A 15,810-nucleotide genomic window follows, 5' to 3' on the forward strand; every position below is an offset into this window, starting at 1 on the left:
TCATCTTTCGTATATTTCATGATTTCAAAATGCATATAATTGTATTTTGGGGTGGTACGGTATACACATACACAGCTTGTTTTGTTTACTATGCCTAGATTTGTAAATATGGACATAGTCTACGTGGAGTGGGTGTGGCGTATTCCTATAGGTACTGTATCGATCCCCCTATTTCTGACTCTGGTCTGGTTAATAATTAACTAGCAGCCACCCAACGGCGCAACAACCCGTTATCTGATTATCCACACCACGGCACAGAAGCGCGTTATCTGATTAGGTCATAGCGCACGCCACCTCATTAGGCACGCACTATTCCTCCAGCCCCTAATAGGCATACGGAGTTCTCATAACAAATCAAACCTATGACAACCTGGGAAAATCCCTGCCGCCATTGTTTTGATTCCACCGAGAACTTCAGTAAAGAATGTGCTAACGACCAGTCCGTATGACATCCTTATTGACGTATATATGTCCATCCTTCCATCAATCTCGGCACCTTTCAGGTATAAATATTACCGACATTGCCTTAAGCAAACACACGCGGTGGTGACGAGATTGGAGCAGCGAGACGTGCTGAGGAGCCCAGCTGAGAGCAAAGCCCACAGACGCTGCCCCGCCTTCCTGACGCGCTGAGAAGGACGCGCTGCCTTTCTCCAGCCGAGAAATCCAGCTCCGGCGCTTCCAAGCCGCCCTCGCAGGCAGCTGGAATATCAAGACCTGAGATGAGAGATACCAGCCCTCCAGACTTCTAGGTCCCAGGTACAGAACTGAATAACCCCTTACAGAGAATTCTTGAGTCAGTCCCTTGGCAAAACAAACTTAACTTAAACTGCTACTTAGCTACTCCCGCCCACGTATTAGGCTTAGGTCAGGTACACTGGGGTAGGCGTGGTTAGAAGCACCAGTTGAGTACGTTAGTCAACTGTATATATGTATATATCTATTTTATCCAATTTTAAGTATCATATGGCTCAGAAACCATATCAATGCTTTTCCAGTATTATTTTATAATTCTGTTTTTACTGTATGCACTTTACTTAACTACAAGTATTGCAATAATAGCGATTCATTTCTCATGTACGAGAAAAGAGACTGATCAATAAATAACATCTTTTATTGAACACGCCCGTCTCTTCCTTTTCTCTACAATCTGGTGAAACTACGAATGCACTGAACTGACTGAGTAAAATAAGTTGTCTTTTGTTTTCACACGACTCTAGAGATACACTCTTGATTAGGGGAGAGCAAAGTTGTCATGTTCTATGGTTGTCAGAAACTAAATCCCTTCTTGTCTATCCAGAGAGGTTAAACTCCTCCCTGCCTATTCGAGAAAGTTTCTAGTGAACTCTGAGCTAGCTGGCAAACACTAAACTTTAAGTCTAATATCGTTAGTAGAAGACCTAGTTAACCTATGCCCTAGGTCTATACTATTGAAGGTATTATTCCAATGCGCAGAGCCTATTGGGATAATAGGAACTACACTACACTCTAGAGTGGCACCTTGTCTCAAACTCCCAAGATACAAGAAAATAACCATGGGTCGCACATCCTTGTTTGTTCAAGCAGCCACACTGTGGAACTCTTTACCTTCCAACATAAGATCCATGGACAACGACCATATCTTCAGAAAACTACTCAAGAATGGGCTCATCCCCACATAAGCAACACACGCAAACAGAAATATACAGCACAGCCCTCTGTATATAAGCCTTTATTTGTACTGTAGATATGTACCTATATATGTGTATTGCTTTGTATAAACATGTCGAATAATTATTTTTAAAACATTTTTTTTTAAATGTGTAAGTACAACATCACTTGAAAACCAGAGGTTATCAAATGCATCTTTAATTTACATATACTTCCTTTATGCATCTATATAACTTCCATGTACGTGGATCTATATATTTATTACTTTTCTCCTAAAAAAGCATATTCAATGCACTACCCTTATTTCTCATCCTATACTTCTATCAATATCTTTATTCTACATATTCTTACCTTCTTTATGTATCTGGATACTTTGCATATACTTATAGATCTATATATTTATTACTTTCTTCTAATTCAGCATATCCAATAGACTACCCTATTTCTCACCATATACCTCTCTCAATATATCTTCTACCTCAACTCTCTGACTCATCTCAAACTTCTTTCTAATACTCTTTCCAATGCACTACCCTATTTCTCACTCTATATCTATTTCAATGTATCCTCTACACCCACTCTCTCATTCACCCCAAACCCCATATCACTACTGTGATCCCCAAAATATTCATTTCTAGAATCTGCCCTACTCTATGCCTTCTTGCATCATCTGATACCTCTTTTACTATACCGATCCCCCAAAACAAGCCTTTCTAAAATCTTCCCTCTAACTCTTCCCCTTCACATCCCTTTTTACTCATCCCAACTCTCCTCCTACTGCTATGACCTCCTAAACAAACCAAAAAAAGTCTAAATTCTTCACTCTTCTATCCCTCCACTATCCTTTTCAATCAAAATACCAGACTAACATGTCCACTTCTCACATTTTATATTTCACTATACTAATTCGCCACTAATCCTTTATGGGTTCCAGAGTAGCATGCTCCTCGACAAAAAAGCGCTTCATCACCCCATCAGGTGTAACAAGCGCTATGCTATATAAATGCAAAACCTTTTCCCTCTTCTATCCCTCCCCTACCCTTCTCAAGCCAAATAACTGAATAACATATCCATCACTCAAATTACTTTAATGGTTCCGGAATAGCATGCTACTCGCCAAACAAGCATTTACAATGCAACGGTTTCGCCTTTGGAAAAGTTTGAGCTATTGGCATTGTAAATGACAAAATTTTTATTTATGTTTTGGTTTTGAAAACAGATAAATAAATGGCATTGTCATTTACATTGCCAATAGCTCTAACTTTTCCAAAGACAAAACCGTTGCATTGTAAATGCTTGTTCATCCTGGTTTCCATATATTTTTCCCAAATATCACCTTTCCTGTATATTGAGTTCTCTCCGTTTCGCACGCTCTGTCACCCTTTCTCTCCTCTATTTCTCTTTCCACTCTACCTCTCACCATTTTCCCTCTCCGGTTTTCTTTTAATTTCTGCTGCTCTTTTTCTCTACACCTCTATTCTTTTGCCTTCTCTCTTTCTCTGTCTAACATTCACTCACCCAGGTACTCATCCTCTATTTCTTTAAATGCCCCATGTTGTCACTGTCATTCTAACATGCACTATCTGTTCCCCCTCTCAGTTTCACTCATTCTCTCTCTAGCTTTTTCTGTCCCTCTCTCCCAAGAACATATACACGCACATACAATTTCTTGTTCTTTCTCTCTTGTTTCTCTTTCTTTGTCACCCTTTGTCCTTCTTTTGGGTATCATTCTCTCTATTCTGTTGCTCTCTTTTCATAATAACTCACTCTGTCTTTCTCACACTCTTTTCTGCTAGTGCAGAGTTCATTCTGTACTTTGTGCAAAAAACTACCTATCCCTCTGTCTTCCTGTCTATTTATTCCGTGCAGCACTCTCCCCATCTATCGACCATGCCACATAATTCCACTGAAAAAATCCACTCCACTCCACACAATTCCACAACAATTCCAATCCAACCAACATAATCCCACTCCACACCATATACATCCACCCCTTCCAAAATAAAAAACAGGGGTAAAAGACATTGTCATTTACAACGCCAGTAGCTCTAACTCTTTCGCATGCGAGACCTATTGACATTGCCAATGCTTGTTATCCTTAATGCTGCTTGTTAACTAAGCAGGAGGAAGTTCCAGGGCCAGCGGCCATTGTTAGTGGAAAGGAGGCGATTTTGGTAAAGCACTGAAGAAAGACCTAGTTAGTAGTTTTAGTCAACTATCTCGAGAGGCAGGTCACGGCACATGGTTATTGTGGCAGGGTAGACTGAGGCTAAAGGTGAAGAAAATCACAGTGGCAAAATGTTAATTAACATACAAATAGTGTTCAATCTCCCTTTAATGTTGTACTTTTTTGTGTCAGATGGATTTCAAATGTCATTAGTGAATTATTGACTTCTGATTGAACTGAAAAAGCACTGTCCTTTGGTGTTAAATAGGATAGAGACCGATTGTGCATTTTAGCCCCTTGATTGATCTAAGTGTAACAATTAAGTCTTTATTTCAATCCGGGATTCGTCACTTAACCAAACTGTGTGATCTTTGTCACATCATTTTACTTCACTTCAAAGTGAAGTGTTTCATTTCCTTTACTCTCACATTTGAGAGCACCTTGCAGTATTTCAATCCAGGATGTGGTTGATACGAACCTCTTTTGTATATGTTTTACTAGACCATAATTTTGCTCCACTAGTAAAAACAATCCCATGTAATCGGCAAGTGACAATTGACTTGCATCTTCATGTACTCATGGCGTTGTTGTCACGGCACGAAGGGAGCTATGAATGAAAATAACTTCGGGGCAGATTTATGTTAACTGGCGCATCCCCAGGGATGCGCCAGTTAACATGCGCCACAGTGCGCCACTGCTCCGCCACCCATGGTGTGCCGCATTTATGATGCGGCGCACCATGGTGCAAGGCAGTGAGGATGCGTGACGCATCTCTCGGCGCACGGGTGGCGCATTGCAGGAGTCATGTCGCAAGTGCGACATGACTCCTGCAATGCACAGGAGCCACCTATCCAATGCATGCTGCGTCACCCTTACGCCTGCTTCAAGCAGGCGTAAGGAATTGACATAGAAAGTGACTGAGTGAAATCTCATAGATTTCACTCAGCCACTTTTAGGAGGCGTTCCTGCGCAGGAACGCCCCCCCCTGTGCAGGAACGCCTCCTTATGGCGCAGGGGTTTCCAACGTGACGCATCTCCTAGATGCGTCACGTTGTAAATAGGGCGCATTGTTTGCGCCGCCGTTGCGTCACATTACGTGACGCAATTGCGGCACAAGGAGGCGCAGGAGCCTCATAAATCTGCCCCTTCCCCTCTTAAATGTCACTTGATGCATTGCAGTACTATAATATAATAAGCGTAAACACTTGCAAATGTTAAAAGAAGATGCACAAAAAAATATTCTGATGTATGGCTCATGTTTTGGTTCCTACGGCCAAGCCAGGCTCTGACAGAGATCTCCACTCTCTCGAATAACTTAATTACTTGCTCTGAGCAAGCTGCTCACTTCTGATGGCGCCTGAGTTATTCATAGGGTCAGACTGGGACAGAAAATAGCTATGAGTATCAAAATAAAGGTGGCGTCTCTTAGGAAATCAGATAGATAAAAAAAATTGCCCACATTTGCAAACCGGACAGCTTTTAACCTATAAAGATAGGCTTGTATAGGTGTTAAGTGTTTTGCAAAGTATGGGAGACTGTATGCATTCTATGCTTGCTGCGGGCAATGTCTGTGGCATTATCAGGGAAATCAACAGCAAAAGTCGACGCACTAAACCATAAAAACAAGCTAACAGTCAGAAAATAACCCAAAACACTGATCTGTTAAACCAGCCCTTCTGTCACTGCAAGGCAGCCCTAAAGAAAGCCCCCTGCAATGGTGCGAATTATGGTTTGTTTTCCGCACAATTATAAATTTGCCACCTAAACCATCGTTTGCTGCATATTCTTTAGATTTAAATAAAATGTTTCTAGATTAACCGAATCAAAAAGTTACTAAAAAATGTGACAAAATGTTTTGCTGCACCGTGACAGGCCCTTTGCAACTTTCCAACGAGGTGAAACATTTGCCCAACTGCATTAACGTGTAAAAATGACCAAACAAATGTAGTAGGGTGACACAATTTGATATTACCGCATATTTTCCCTAGCCTTGCCCCATAATTTAGTCAACCCTGCGCAAAGTTTGTACTCTCCTGCCACATCACTCAAGTGGCCCTGCCTGTAGGCTATTTCTATTCTAGGTGTAGGTGCCCACAGGAAGGCTAGAGCATCGTCAGAGGGGGGGGGGCTTTTTTGTTGAAGATTTATATAGCGCGAACTCGACCCAAAGGTATTGGAGCGCTTTATAGGAGCACCAGATACGTTACACAACTACACGTTAAATTTTGGTAGGCGCGGGGGGATTAAGTGATTTTACAGAGAGCAAAGCCTCTCGCAAACCTGGTCCCCCAGCTTCAAAAGTCGGCCGCCCTAGACACACACATATCAAAAGGTCCTCACCTGACGAAAACCGTAGCAGAGGAGAGCCCTTTGAGTCCAATGGGTGTGGCGCGCCTGATATTGACCTTTTACCTTTTGTCACAATAGCGCCTCGTTGGAACAAGCGCTTCTCTGTGCGCACCAATGCTTGGCGCACACGGCCCCAGAGACAAACTCTATTTATAATCCAGCACAGAGCACCCCACTCATGGACATTGATACACTTGATGCCCGAGTGGGCGTCAGATCTGTTACTAGGAAAAGGGGCGATAATTAGCTCCTGCTGTGTCTTGCAGCCGTCAGTGAATAGCGCTAACTGAGAAAACAGGAACATTAGTTAAGGACCAATAAGGCAGTTGGGAATAGATAAAAAATCAAATAAATGGAGAGGCACTTATGGCGTATGGGGGCGTGTGTTTGTTCCAAATAGTATGGGCTGCACGAGGGAGAGAGGCTCACTCCGGCATCAGCAAATCCCTTAGGCACGCAAGGTTATTCAGCAAATCAATGGTGCCTTGTGGAGATAGGTTAAGTGGGCAGATGTGGCTGGGAGTGGGCGCTCTACATTTCAAGGGAGGAACAATGCTGCAGAAATCTCACATGTACAGCAGCGCATAAATCATCCTGAATGCGAAGAGCGGAGCTACCTTCCGGCTTCTCTGGTGGACGCGCTGAGTATGAGGGGCTGAGGCAGTGTGTTCTGTCAAAACCGGCTGCCGGAGAGCTTGTGCAGCGATTCAATGAGCCTCGGGGTATTTCCGATTAGCTACAGCTGATTAGCTAAGGCTGGGCCATATTAACCCATTCAGAGCCTCGCGGAGTCAAGTGAATTCAAGGGCCGTAGAGAAGGCATGAATCATAACAAGCATTGGCCGCACGGACGAAAAAGTAAAGCCATGCAGCCGCGAAATGAAACAAGTCAGGTCCTGGGCCGCGCTGTGATTGGCTGACGTCACGGGGGTGTCCCGGGCGGCAGCCAATCACAGCGCGGCCCAGGAATGACGTCACGGGGGTGTCCCGGGCCGGCAGCCAATCGCAGCGCGGCCCGGGACAAAGGGGCGGGGCTTAAAAAAAGCACCAGAAACGCCCCCGAATCGCGTTTTCGAGAGAAAGCGCGATTGACAGCCTCTGCCTCCCAATGGCTAGCCTCCATTTATGGAGCTAGCCAATGAGAGGCAGAGGCGGTCCGAACCTCACTACTAAAAACAAAAGATTTCGATTGGGAGGGGCTTCGCCCCTCGCCAAAGTCGAAACCTAAAAAGGGCTTCAACACCCCATCTGTGGAAGCGAGAGCTATATAAATGCAAACTTCTTTTTTCTTTTATCATTCCGCTATCCTTCTCTAGTCAAATAAGTGAATACCATACCCACCACTCAAATTACTTTCATATTTCACTATACTAATTCAACACTAATCTTTCACAGGTTCAGGTGTACCGTGATACTCACCAAAAAAGCGCTTCAATACCCCATCAGGGTTAACAAGCGCTATATAAATGCAAACCTTTTTCCCTCTTCTATCCCTCCTCTAGCCTCCAAAATCCAAATAACTAATATTCACCACTCAAATTACTTTCATATTTCACTATACTAATTCAACACTAATCCTTTATGGGTTCCGGAGTAGCATGATACTCACCGAAAAAGCACTTTGACGCTTCGTGAGGGGTAGTACGTGCAATATAAATGCAATTACAATGCAGTACAGTACAATTTGAAGTCTCTCCCACTTCAAAGGCACACATGGGTATAAGTACTGGACCTAAGACACCACCACTTTAGTATACTTCTAGACCTGAGGACATTCTTAGAGGAAGAAGAACTGCTGTGCTGCTAAAAGGACTGTCACTCTGACGGACTCTGCTGGACTCCTCCTTTGCTGTGCCTGCCATGCTGCCTCCTGCCATCCATGGCTAGGAGTAAGAAGTACTGGATCTGCATCTCTACATTCCCAGAACCTAAGTGACTCAAAGGGCTTGCCGGCTTGGCTCCTGCTCCGAAGTCGTAAGGACATCAAAGACTTCAAACAACCCCTCTACATCTGCTGAACTGTGCCAACTGTGAGTTATGCCTTGCCAAGTGGTGCCAAGCCAGTCATTGGTCCTTGGAAGTGATTTTTCTGGCTGTTTTCTATAAAATCCACGCATCACCATCATTTCACATGTCAAAACCAACGCCACTCCTCTGGCGCTGACCCATCGTCTGCTTCAAAGACTTCACAGAGCCGGTTGCATAGCTCGATGATGGAGCACTTACATCGCAAGAAGAAGATGCATCTCTGGTTGTGCAGCTCGGAACCGACACATCATCTACATCTAGCCAGATCGATGACGAGGCATCTCTTTGGGAAACATTGGCTACATTGCGGTCTTCACAACGCAATACCTTTACAGCGCGGGCATTACAACGCAAGTCATTACAATGACTTATGCTGGATGGCACTATAAGCTAAAGAATAGAATGAATTACTAATCCAAAAGAATTAACTTAAAGAATCAATAAAAACAAGGATTGATCATTTTTTGGGATTATCTTTATTTACAACCTGAGGATCCTATAATTAGGATGCAACATTGTGCGCAGGGGGTCACACCCTCCTTAGGATGTGCAGTAGTCATCGTATCATTACATCTTGTCACAGAGTGCAGTGAGGTCAGCAGTCCCACTGACCCCATCCCACTCTGTGATGAGATAGGGATTGCCACCTCCTCTCATTGGCTGACCCATAACAAGGTCAGGCAATCATAGGAGATGGCAGTCCCAATTGTTAGGAAGCACAGAGGCTTCACTCACGCCAACTGAGATCACCACTGTGGCTCAGGAAGAGACATTTTGTTGATTTCGGTGCATCCGTGCTTGTGTGTATGTATGAATGCATATGCATGTCTGGGTGCATGCTATGAATGGGGGTGTATGTTTCTGCATGTGAAAGCATGGGTGTGAGTCAGTGAATGTGCTTGGTGGCTCACCCGCCCTCTCTGCTCAAATTACTACTGCCAGTTAGATGAACTAGGATTGGTCTTTGACCAATATGGAAATCTTGCTAATGGTGTCCAAGAAAAGATCAATGACATCCCCTCTTAGTATATCACAACTCTGTCCCTAAGATTGGCTAGCCTTAACCGTTGAGAGGTCCTTATTTTACTATGTGCGACCTTCCAACCCGTGTTTTCATGTTCTATACCTGCTTCTCTGGAGCCCTGCCACCAGAAAGCGGCACAAATCTTCTCTTCCAGAGTTCAAGAAAAAAGCGAAGTTCTACCCCTCTCACCCCACATTGCTGTAAATATGTACTGTTCACATTTGGAAGTCTTAATCGTGACACATCAAATTGTAGAATGTACTTCTGCCTGCCTCTTCCTATGATGTTTAGTTAATATGGCCAGAATGTATATCGCAAATATTATCTATAGCTCAAAGTTAACCGACCGACCATCACATCTATGTACTATCATTAGTACTGTAATAAATGTTTCTAGTTGAATTGTTACGGTTGTTACTACTCCTATATAAATAAATATACACATTTTGTACTTTCACAGCACATGCAGATTGGTCAGGTTCTCACCTGTTATATGGAGTGTTGACTGCTTCCACTGACTCAGGATGGGGTTTCGGACCCAGCAGGACAATGTATTCGGATGACCATTGAAGATATAAATCGCCTTAACGTGAAACTGGAGGCTGTCATCCATAACCTTCACTTCGGTGGATGAGGACATGTTATTCCCATCTTCATCTCTCCACAGTGCTTCTGGCTCAGGATACCAGCCTGAAGATTCACACACAACTGCGATTCCTCCATTTTGTGACTTGTCCAGATAGATGTGTGGCTCAGAGCCCAGAGCTGGAAATAAAAACAAAAAGTATGTGGAAGGTTAGCTTTGAGCTTCCTACTCCTCTGTAAGAAGATTGGGCCGCAGTATTTAAAAGGGTACTCATGTCATGGTTGCTGTGCATATGCCAATGATGATTATACAAAATGAACAGTGCAGTAATTTCCTGTTTATTTTTCACAAGTTAAACTAACCACCTCTGTCATCAATTCCTACTGTAAAACATGTTACACGTCTTGGTCCCTAGGCCCAAGAATTGCACATTTCTTGTATCCCTTGACCGCCTTAATTTTCTCCAATTGTAATGCAAACCCAGGTTTCCTATATTCATTCCTGATTTATTTGCTACAATATTTTCCATTCTTTGGCACGAAACCATTGTCGAGCCAAAGGTCTTTCGATAAAATTGGAATGAAATCATAAGTTATTGCAACTGGGAAACAGGTTAGATATCTTCAGACTGTAAATAAAACAAAACCTTGACTTAGACAAATTGACCTTCGGGAAAAATTAGGTCGAAAACTAATATGGAAAATATAACATTTTCAGACGTTGCATAGCTTTAGTAATTATTTTCAAATACTTATAATAGAGGGTCTTTGTATAGTAGTTTGTTATCAATAAATTTGCTTCCAGTCAGGGACTGACGGTAATTGTCTCTAGTCACCAAAAACATGCCATGTGAGTTTTAGGTACAGAGGCTGCTTTTCTTAACACAATAACTGGGAGATCATGCCACAAGTCAAGACAGCCAACATCATGAGCACCTGAGGCCTTGGGCTTCACTGACATATTGGGTGCACAAAATGCCATTGAAGTGCAATATGCGTTTTACTCAGTAGCACACAACAGCTTCTAAGGATCGACTATTTCCTGGCGCATTGTTTTCAAACAAGGATTTCCTAGGGTCCTCAGGAATGTCAGAACCCTCCCCAATATGGGAAGAGCTTAGAAGCGGGGAAAGTGAAACCGGAGAGAGGGGTGGTGTATAGATTCTTGGTACCTTGAAAATATGGAATTCACTGATAATTTGTGAAAAGCAATTGATCAATATTTTGCAGAGAATGTGGGTACAGTTGACTTAGACAAGACACTGAGAGGCAGATAAGACGTTGATGAATGCTCATTGCAGGAGAAAAGAAAAACAAAAGAACTAAAATAAATGCAATCTATAGAGGAAGAGATTCTGGGAATAGAGAAGGTGTTTTGCTTGACACAGAGCCAGGAGATAAGGCATCATCCCAGCCGTACACAGGAATATAGAAGCATGGCTGAGAAGGACACAGACACCGGTTTCTTGGCCTTGCAATAAAGTCTTTATGAAGTCGGCAACAAATCCAGCCATCAGGCAGCCTTGCTGGGACACAGAGTACAACAGGAACTGTGTATCCGAAGTGATGTCACCCTCAGGGTTGATAGTATTGGGTAATAAAGACGTATGAGAGGCCATTTCAGATTACTTTGGAAAGTTATATAGGCCAGCTACGACAAGGATGAAATTGATACAGAAACTAGTAACACAATCAGATAATGTGGTGGGCAAATGGTCTAACCATGGAGTTGAATAGAAGTCTGGCCAATACATGTCTGCTACATATGTTTGAGGAAGCACTAAGTAAGGACCAGCTCAAATGTACCCAACGTTTGCCCACCATAGTAGTAATATTGAACGAAGCAACGCCAGCTATGACTGTGCCTCATATAAGTCTAGTTAGTTTGTTAAAGCAGAGGCTAGGATCCTTGTAAAAGTCCTAGCCCTCAGATTGCAATGAGTTATAATGACTTTGATCCATCTGGACCAATCAGGATTGAAGCCAAGGAAACACAACTGGTGATGTTCCTAGATCTGACTATGGCGTTTGACACCCTGGAATGACATTAATGTTTAAAGTATTGAAAAAAGATGGGGGTTGGCCCCAACCAAAGGGTTTGGATTGAGCCCCTATATGTGCAGCCATTAGCTAAAGTACAGGTCAATGGGGCTCTGTCTAACCCAGATGAGTTAGGCAGGATGTCCCTGTCACCTATTAATGTTAGCTTTGGACCTGCTGGCTGCATTTGTTAGAGCAGATTCTTCGGTCTGAGGGTTGTATTGGGAGGACTCATGGGTTGAAATAATGTCACTTTATTCAGATGATTTACTACTATATGTGGCTCAGCCCAATGTGACAACTGATAGGCGACTGCAAATACTTAGAGATTTTGTGAAAAAATATGCATATGGAATACATTGGGGAAAGTCACATTAGGGTGGCAATTCTAGACCTGCTGAAAGGCTGCCCAATACAGATAGCCACACATGGCTTCTGCTACCTCAGTAGCTATGTTACTGGAGATAGGAATGCTTTATTCGACCACAACCTCTAGACACTATTGCATACATTTATTTGCACTGCTGGACTTTGGAGGACTCTTCTAAAGTTCTCGCTACTCGGCAGGGCTTCCAAGTTTTAAATGATTTATTTGCCAATGTTGTTACATGTCCTTCAAAAGTCCCCGTAAAGGTTCCCAGCTGTTTTTTTCCACATACCAGGGGCTCAAATTTGGTTGGTTCTTGAAATGTTGGGGCACCACTGAAAGCACTTAGCAAGGTGATGAGAGAGATACATTATAGAAGTATAGTGCCACCAGATATTACAAAATACTAATGGGCCACGCAGCTGTCAACAGTCAAATACTGGGTATATACAACAGAGGATAAGCCTACAGTCAAGATTGACAGGCATGCCATAGGGAACGGGGCTATCCAGCAGGCGCTACACAGGCGTAGAATTGCTGCTGGCTTCCAGATACAGACACAAACAGTGGTACTGGCCTGCAGGGATGCCACACATTTCCTGGGGTGAGATGCAGTCCTGATGTGACACCCCCTGTAGGACAGTGAAATAGAAGAACTTCCTTATCCCAAACTTATATGAAAAACCTTTAGAGCTCCACTCCCTTACCATTTCTTCCAATAACCCCACCCCCATATTGAGGTCCCCGGCTAGCCAAGAAGGATTCTGCAATTTTTAAACTGAAAGGCAATAGAATGCAACTTTAAGTCTGGGAGGGCCAGTCCACATTTCGCAAGCTTACACCTCAGTTTATTCCAGGCAAGCTAGGCTCCCTTTGATGCCCAGACAAAACAGATTAATTTCCCCTGTATCTTTTCGGTTAGAGACTTGGGGAACATCAAAAGAATACAAATAAAAATGTACATCGGCCTAGGGAGAATCGCTATTTTAATTAGATTCATTCTCCCATATATAATCGGGGGGGGGGGGTTCCATCTAGCTAGTGATGTATCGACCTCCCTTACTACCCTCTCCAAGTTATTCTTTGGGATTTCTTCTAATGGTTTTATTATGCTTATTCCCAGATATCGGAACTCATTCTGTACTTCTCCCCTCCAATTCGGGAGATTCCAGCACATTATCTCGGACTGTGGATTATTAACCAAATAGCCAGATAGTAGCCCAAATTCTTTCACCAAAATTTCTACCCTAGGAATGGTTAAGACTGTGTCCAAGGTTTAAATTGGCAGGTCATCCGCATACAATGCAACCTTGTTTTTATAGGCGCCTGAACAAAAAGGAATGATCTGGGCATCTTGTCGCAGTACCTGAGCAAATGATTTGATATAAATATCGAACACCAATGGGGAAATAGGACAGCCCTGCCGTATGCCCCTTGAAATCCAAAAGCTACTGGTAAGTAAGCCATTGAGAAGGATCCTGGCTGATGACTATCCATACAAAGCTTTCAACGTAGAAATAAAACAGGGGCCAAAACCCATTATCGTCAAAACCTCCCACAGATAGGCCCAGCAGACGAGATCAAAAGCCTTAGTGGCGTCCAGTGTGACTACGGCCAAGGGGGTGGAGCGAGAAGTAGCAAGATCTATGCTGCCGATCAATTGCTGAGTAAGTTCCTGGTTCTGCCTCCCTTGGACAAATCCTTTCTGATTGGAATGTATAAGCTGGGGTACCAGTTTAGCCAATCTCCCTGCCAAGATACTGACAAAAATCTTATAATCTGCATTAAGCAGGGATATTGGACAGCACGATTCTGCCTTCCTGGTGTCCTTAGCTGGTTTCAGGATCAAGTCTATAGTAGCCTCCCTCCACGACCCAGGTACCCGCCTCCTCCCCTTATACACCAAATTAAACAGTGTCTCCCAAACTGGAACTACTTCCTCTTTTAAGAGTTTGTAGACCTCCAATGGAATTGCATCGAGACCAGCAGCCTTCCCACTCTTGGCTCTAGTCATGGCCCTTCTTATCTCTTCCTGGGTGATCGAGGCTTCCATGCACTCCTTTCCTTCTCTAGTCAATACAGGAATACCTATCTTCTCCAACCAATCTTTAAGCTTTTGAGGTTCTGGAAATATCTCTTCCGTATATAGTGAGGTGTTAAGAGAAATAACATGGTTCTGCATATCTTTCCAATTCTCGAGTACCTCGCCCTCAGGACCCGCAAATTCTTTGATCGTGTTCCTGGATTTCTCTACCCTGACTTTACAAGCCAGTAATGCCCTAGCTTTCTCCCGATACTCAAACTGTCTCATACTGCCTGCCTGCCTTCTTGCCATACACTTGCCATCCAATTTAAGTTTCTAATTTAACTGCGCCTCTTCAAGTCTTTTTAGCAGCCTCTCCATATCATCCCCACCCTTTGAGGTTTGTACAGAGGCCTCACGAATACCCACTTCCTTCTTCATACCTATCAATTCTGCCCTTTCTTCTCTTCCCTTAGTGCAGCCGATACTTTTTAATACCCTCCCAAATATATGTTTCAAAAGCATCCCACTCTATTCCCAGAGAGACTGAACTGGTGTTGATCAAGAAATACTCAGCTGTAGCCTTTTTTAGGGCAGACACCACCTCCTTATCTAAGAAGAGAGTACGCTTCAATGTCCATCTAATATTGGGATTCTGTAACGAGATTAGAGATTGCTGCTGGCCGGCCTGACTGCGCGACACTGCAGCTTGTGGGGCCAGCGGCGGGAGTGTGCAGCTGATCAGTGGGCATGAAGTGATCGTGAATAGAGGTGAAGGGCTGAACCCACCTGATGCGGCCTGCGCTTCCCGATCCTTCCTTAGAATAATATAAAGATGAACACTGTTAACGAGGGAGTAGGATACTGGGACAATTGCACGCAGCTGCCCCGGGAGAGAAGGTCACACACCACAGAGGCACCCACAGCCGAATGACTGAAGAAGGACAAGACCCTTGGAGGGACCACAAAGGACGAGGCCCCCGTGACTCACCTAAACCACAGGTAAACACGCCATACACGTCCTTGTCGTCCCCCGCTCCTGTTTGTGCGGACACTGCATCGGGGTGGCCCAAACCTAGGCCCAGCTACCCGCGGCCAGTTGGCATCAGCGCCAGGGTCCTGTGAAGCCCTATGACACAGCTGGAAAGCACGTGGCCCTAACAACAAGCAGAACGCTGCTGGAAGAAGGAGATTAACTCAGACCCGGTGGAACTCCCATTTGTCATGGCAGCCTGGCTTACGTCCTGAAAGGATCTCCACTGCTCACACTGTCCTATTATTAAAAAGAACAACACTGACCCTAGGTGCAGGGTTGGGAATTGGAGAGAGCACCCTTATACTTTCATTAAGATGTTTCAACAGCCTGAATAATAAGAGGCCCAGGGAGACACTCAATAAGTTGGGGAGTAAATCGTCTGTGGAATGGGTGCCAGAACTAATAGTGGTGCGCAGCTGCTCAACTTGAACGCGAAGACAGGACTGGTCTGAAAACATCTACAGTGACAATACATACTCACAAGCCCACACCAAAACCAGGTGCAGATACATATAAAAAATGGGACACACAAAAGATAGAA

The 15,810-nt window shown here is 43.8% G+C and overlaps 1 protein-coding gene across 1 annotated transcript in view; it reads right to left on the reverse strand.

Annotated features, from left to right (window-relative positions):
- Window positions 1-15,810, reverse strand: part of LOC144752847 (butyrophilin subfamily 1 member A1-like) — a 662,516-nt gene that overhangs the window by 558,823 nt on the left and 87,883 nt on the right. The window contains exon 3 of the mRNA XM_078640685.1: window positions 9,705-9,983. Within this exon, the coding sequence (XP_078496811.1) occupies window positions 9,705-9,983 (279 nt within the window). The remainder of the gene's footprint in view (window positions 1-9,704; window positions 9,984-15,810) is intronic.

The sequence above is a fragment of the Lissotriton helveticus genome, chromosome 5_1 (assembly GCF_964261635.1).
Source record: "Lissotriton helveticus chromosome 5_1, aLisHel1.1, whole genome shotgun sequence".
Taxonomy (NCBI): Eukaryota; Metazoa; Chordata; class Amphibia; order Caudata; family Salamandridae; genus Lissotriton; species Lissotriton helveticus.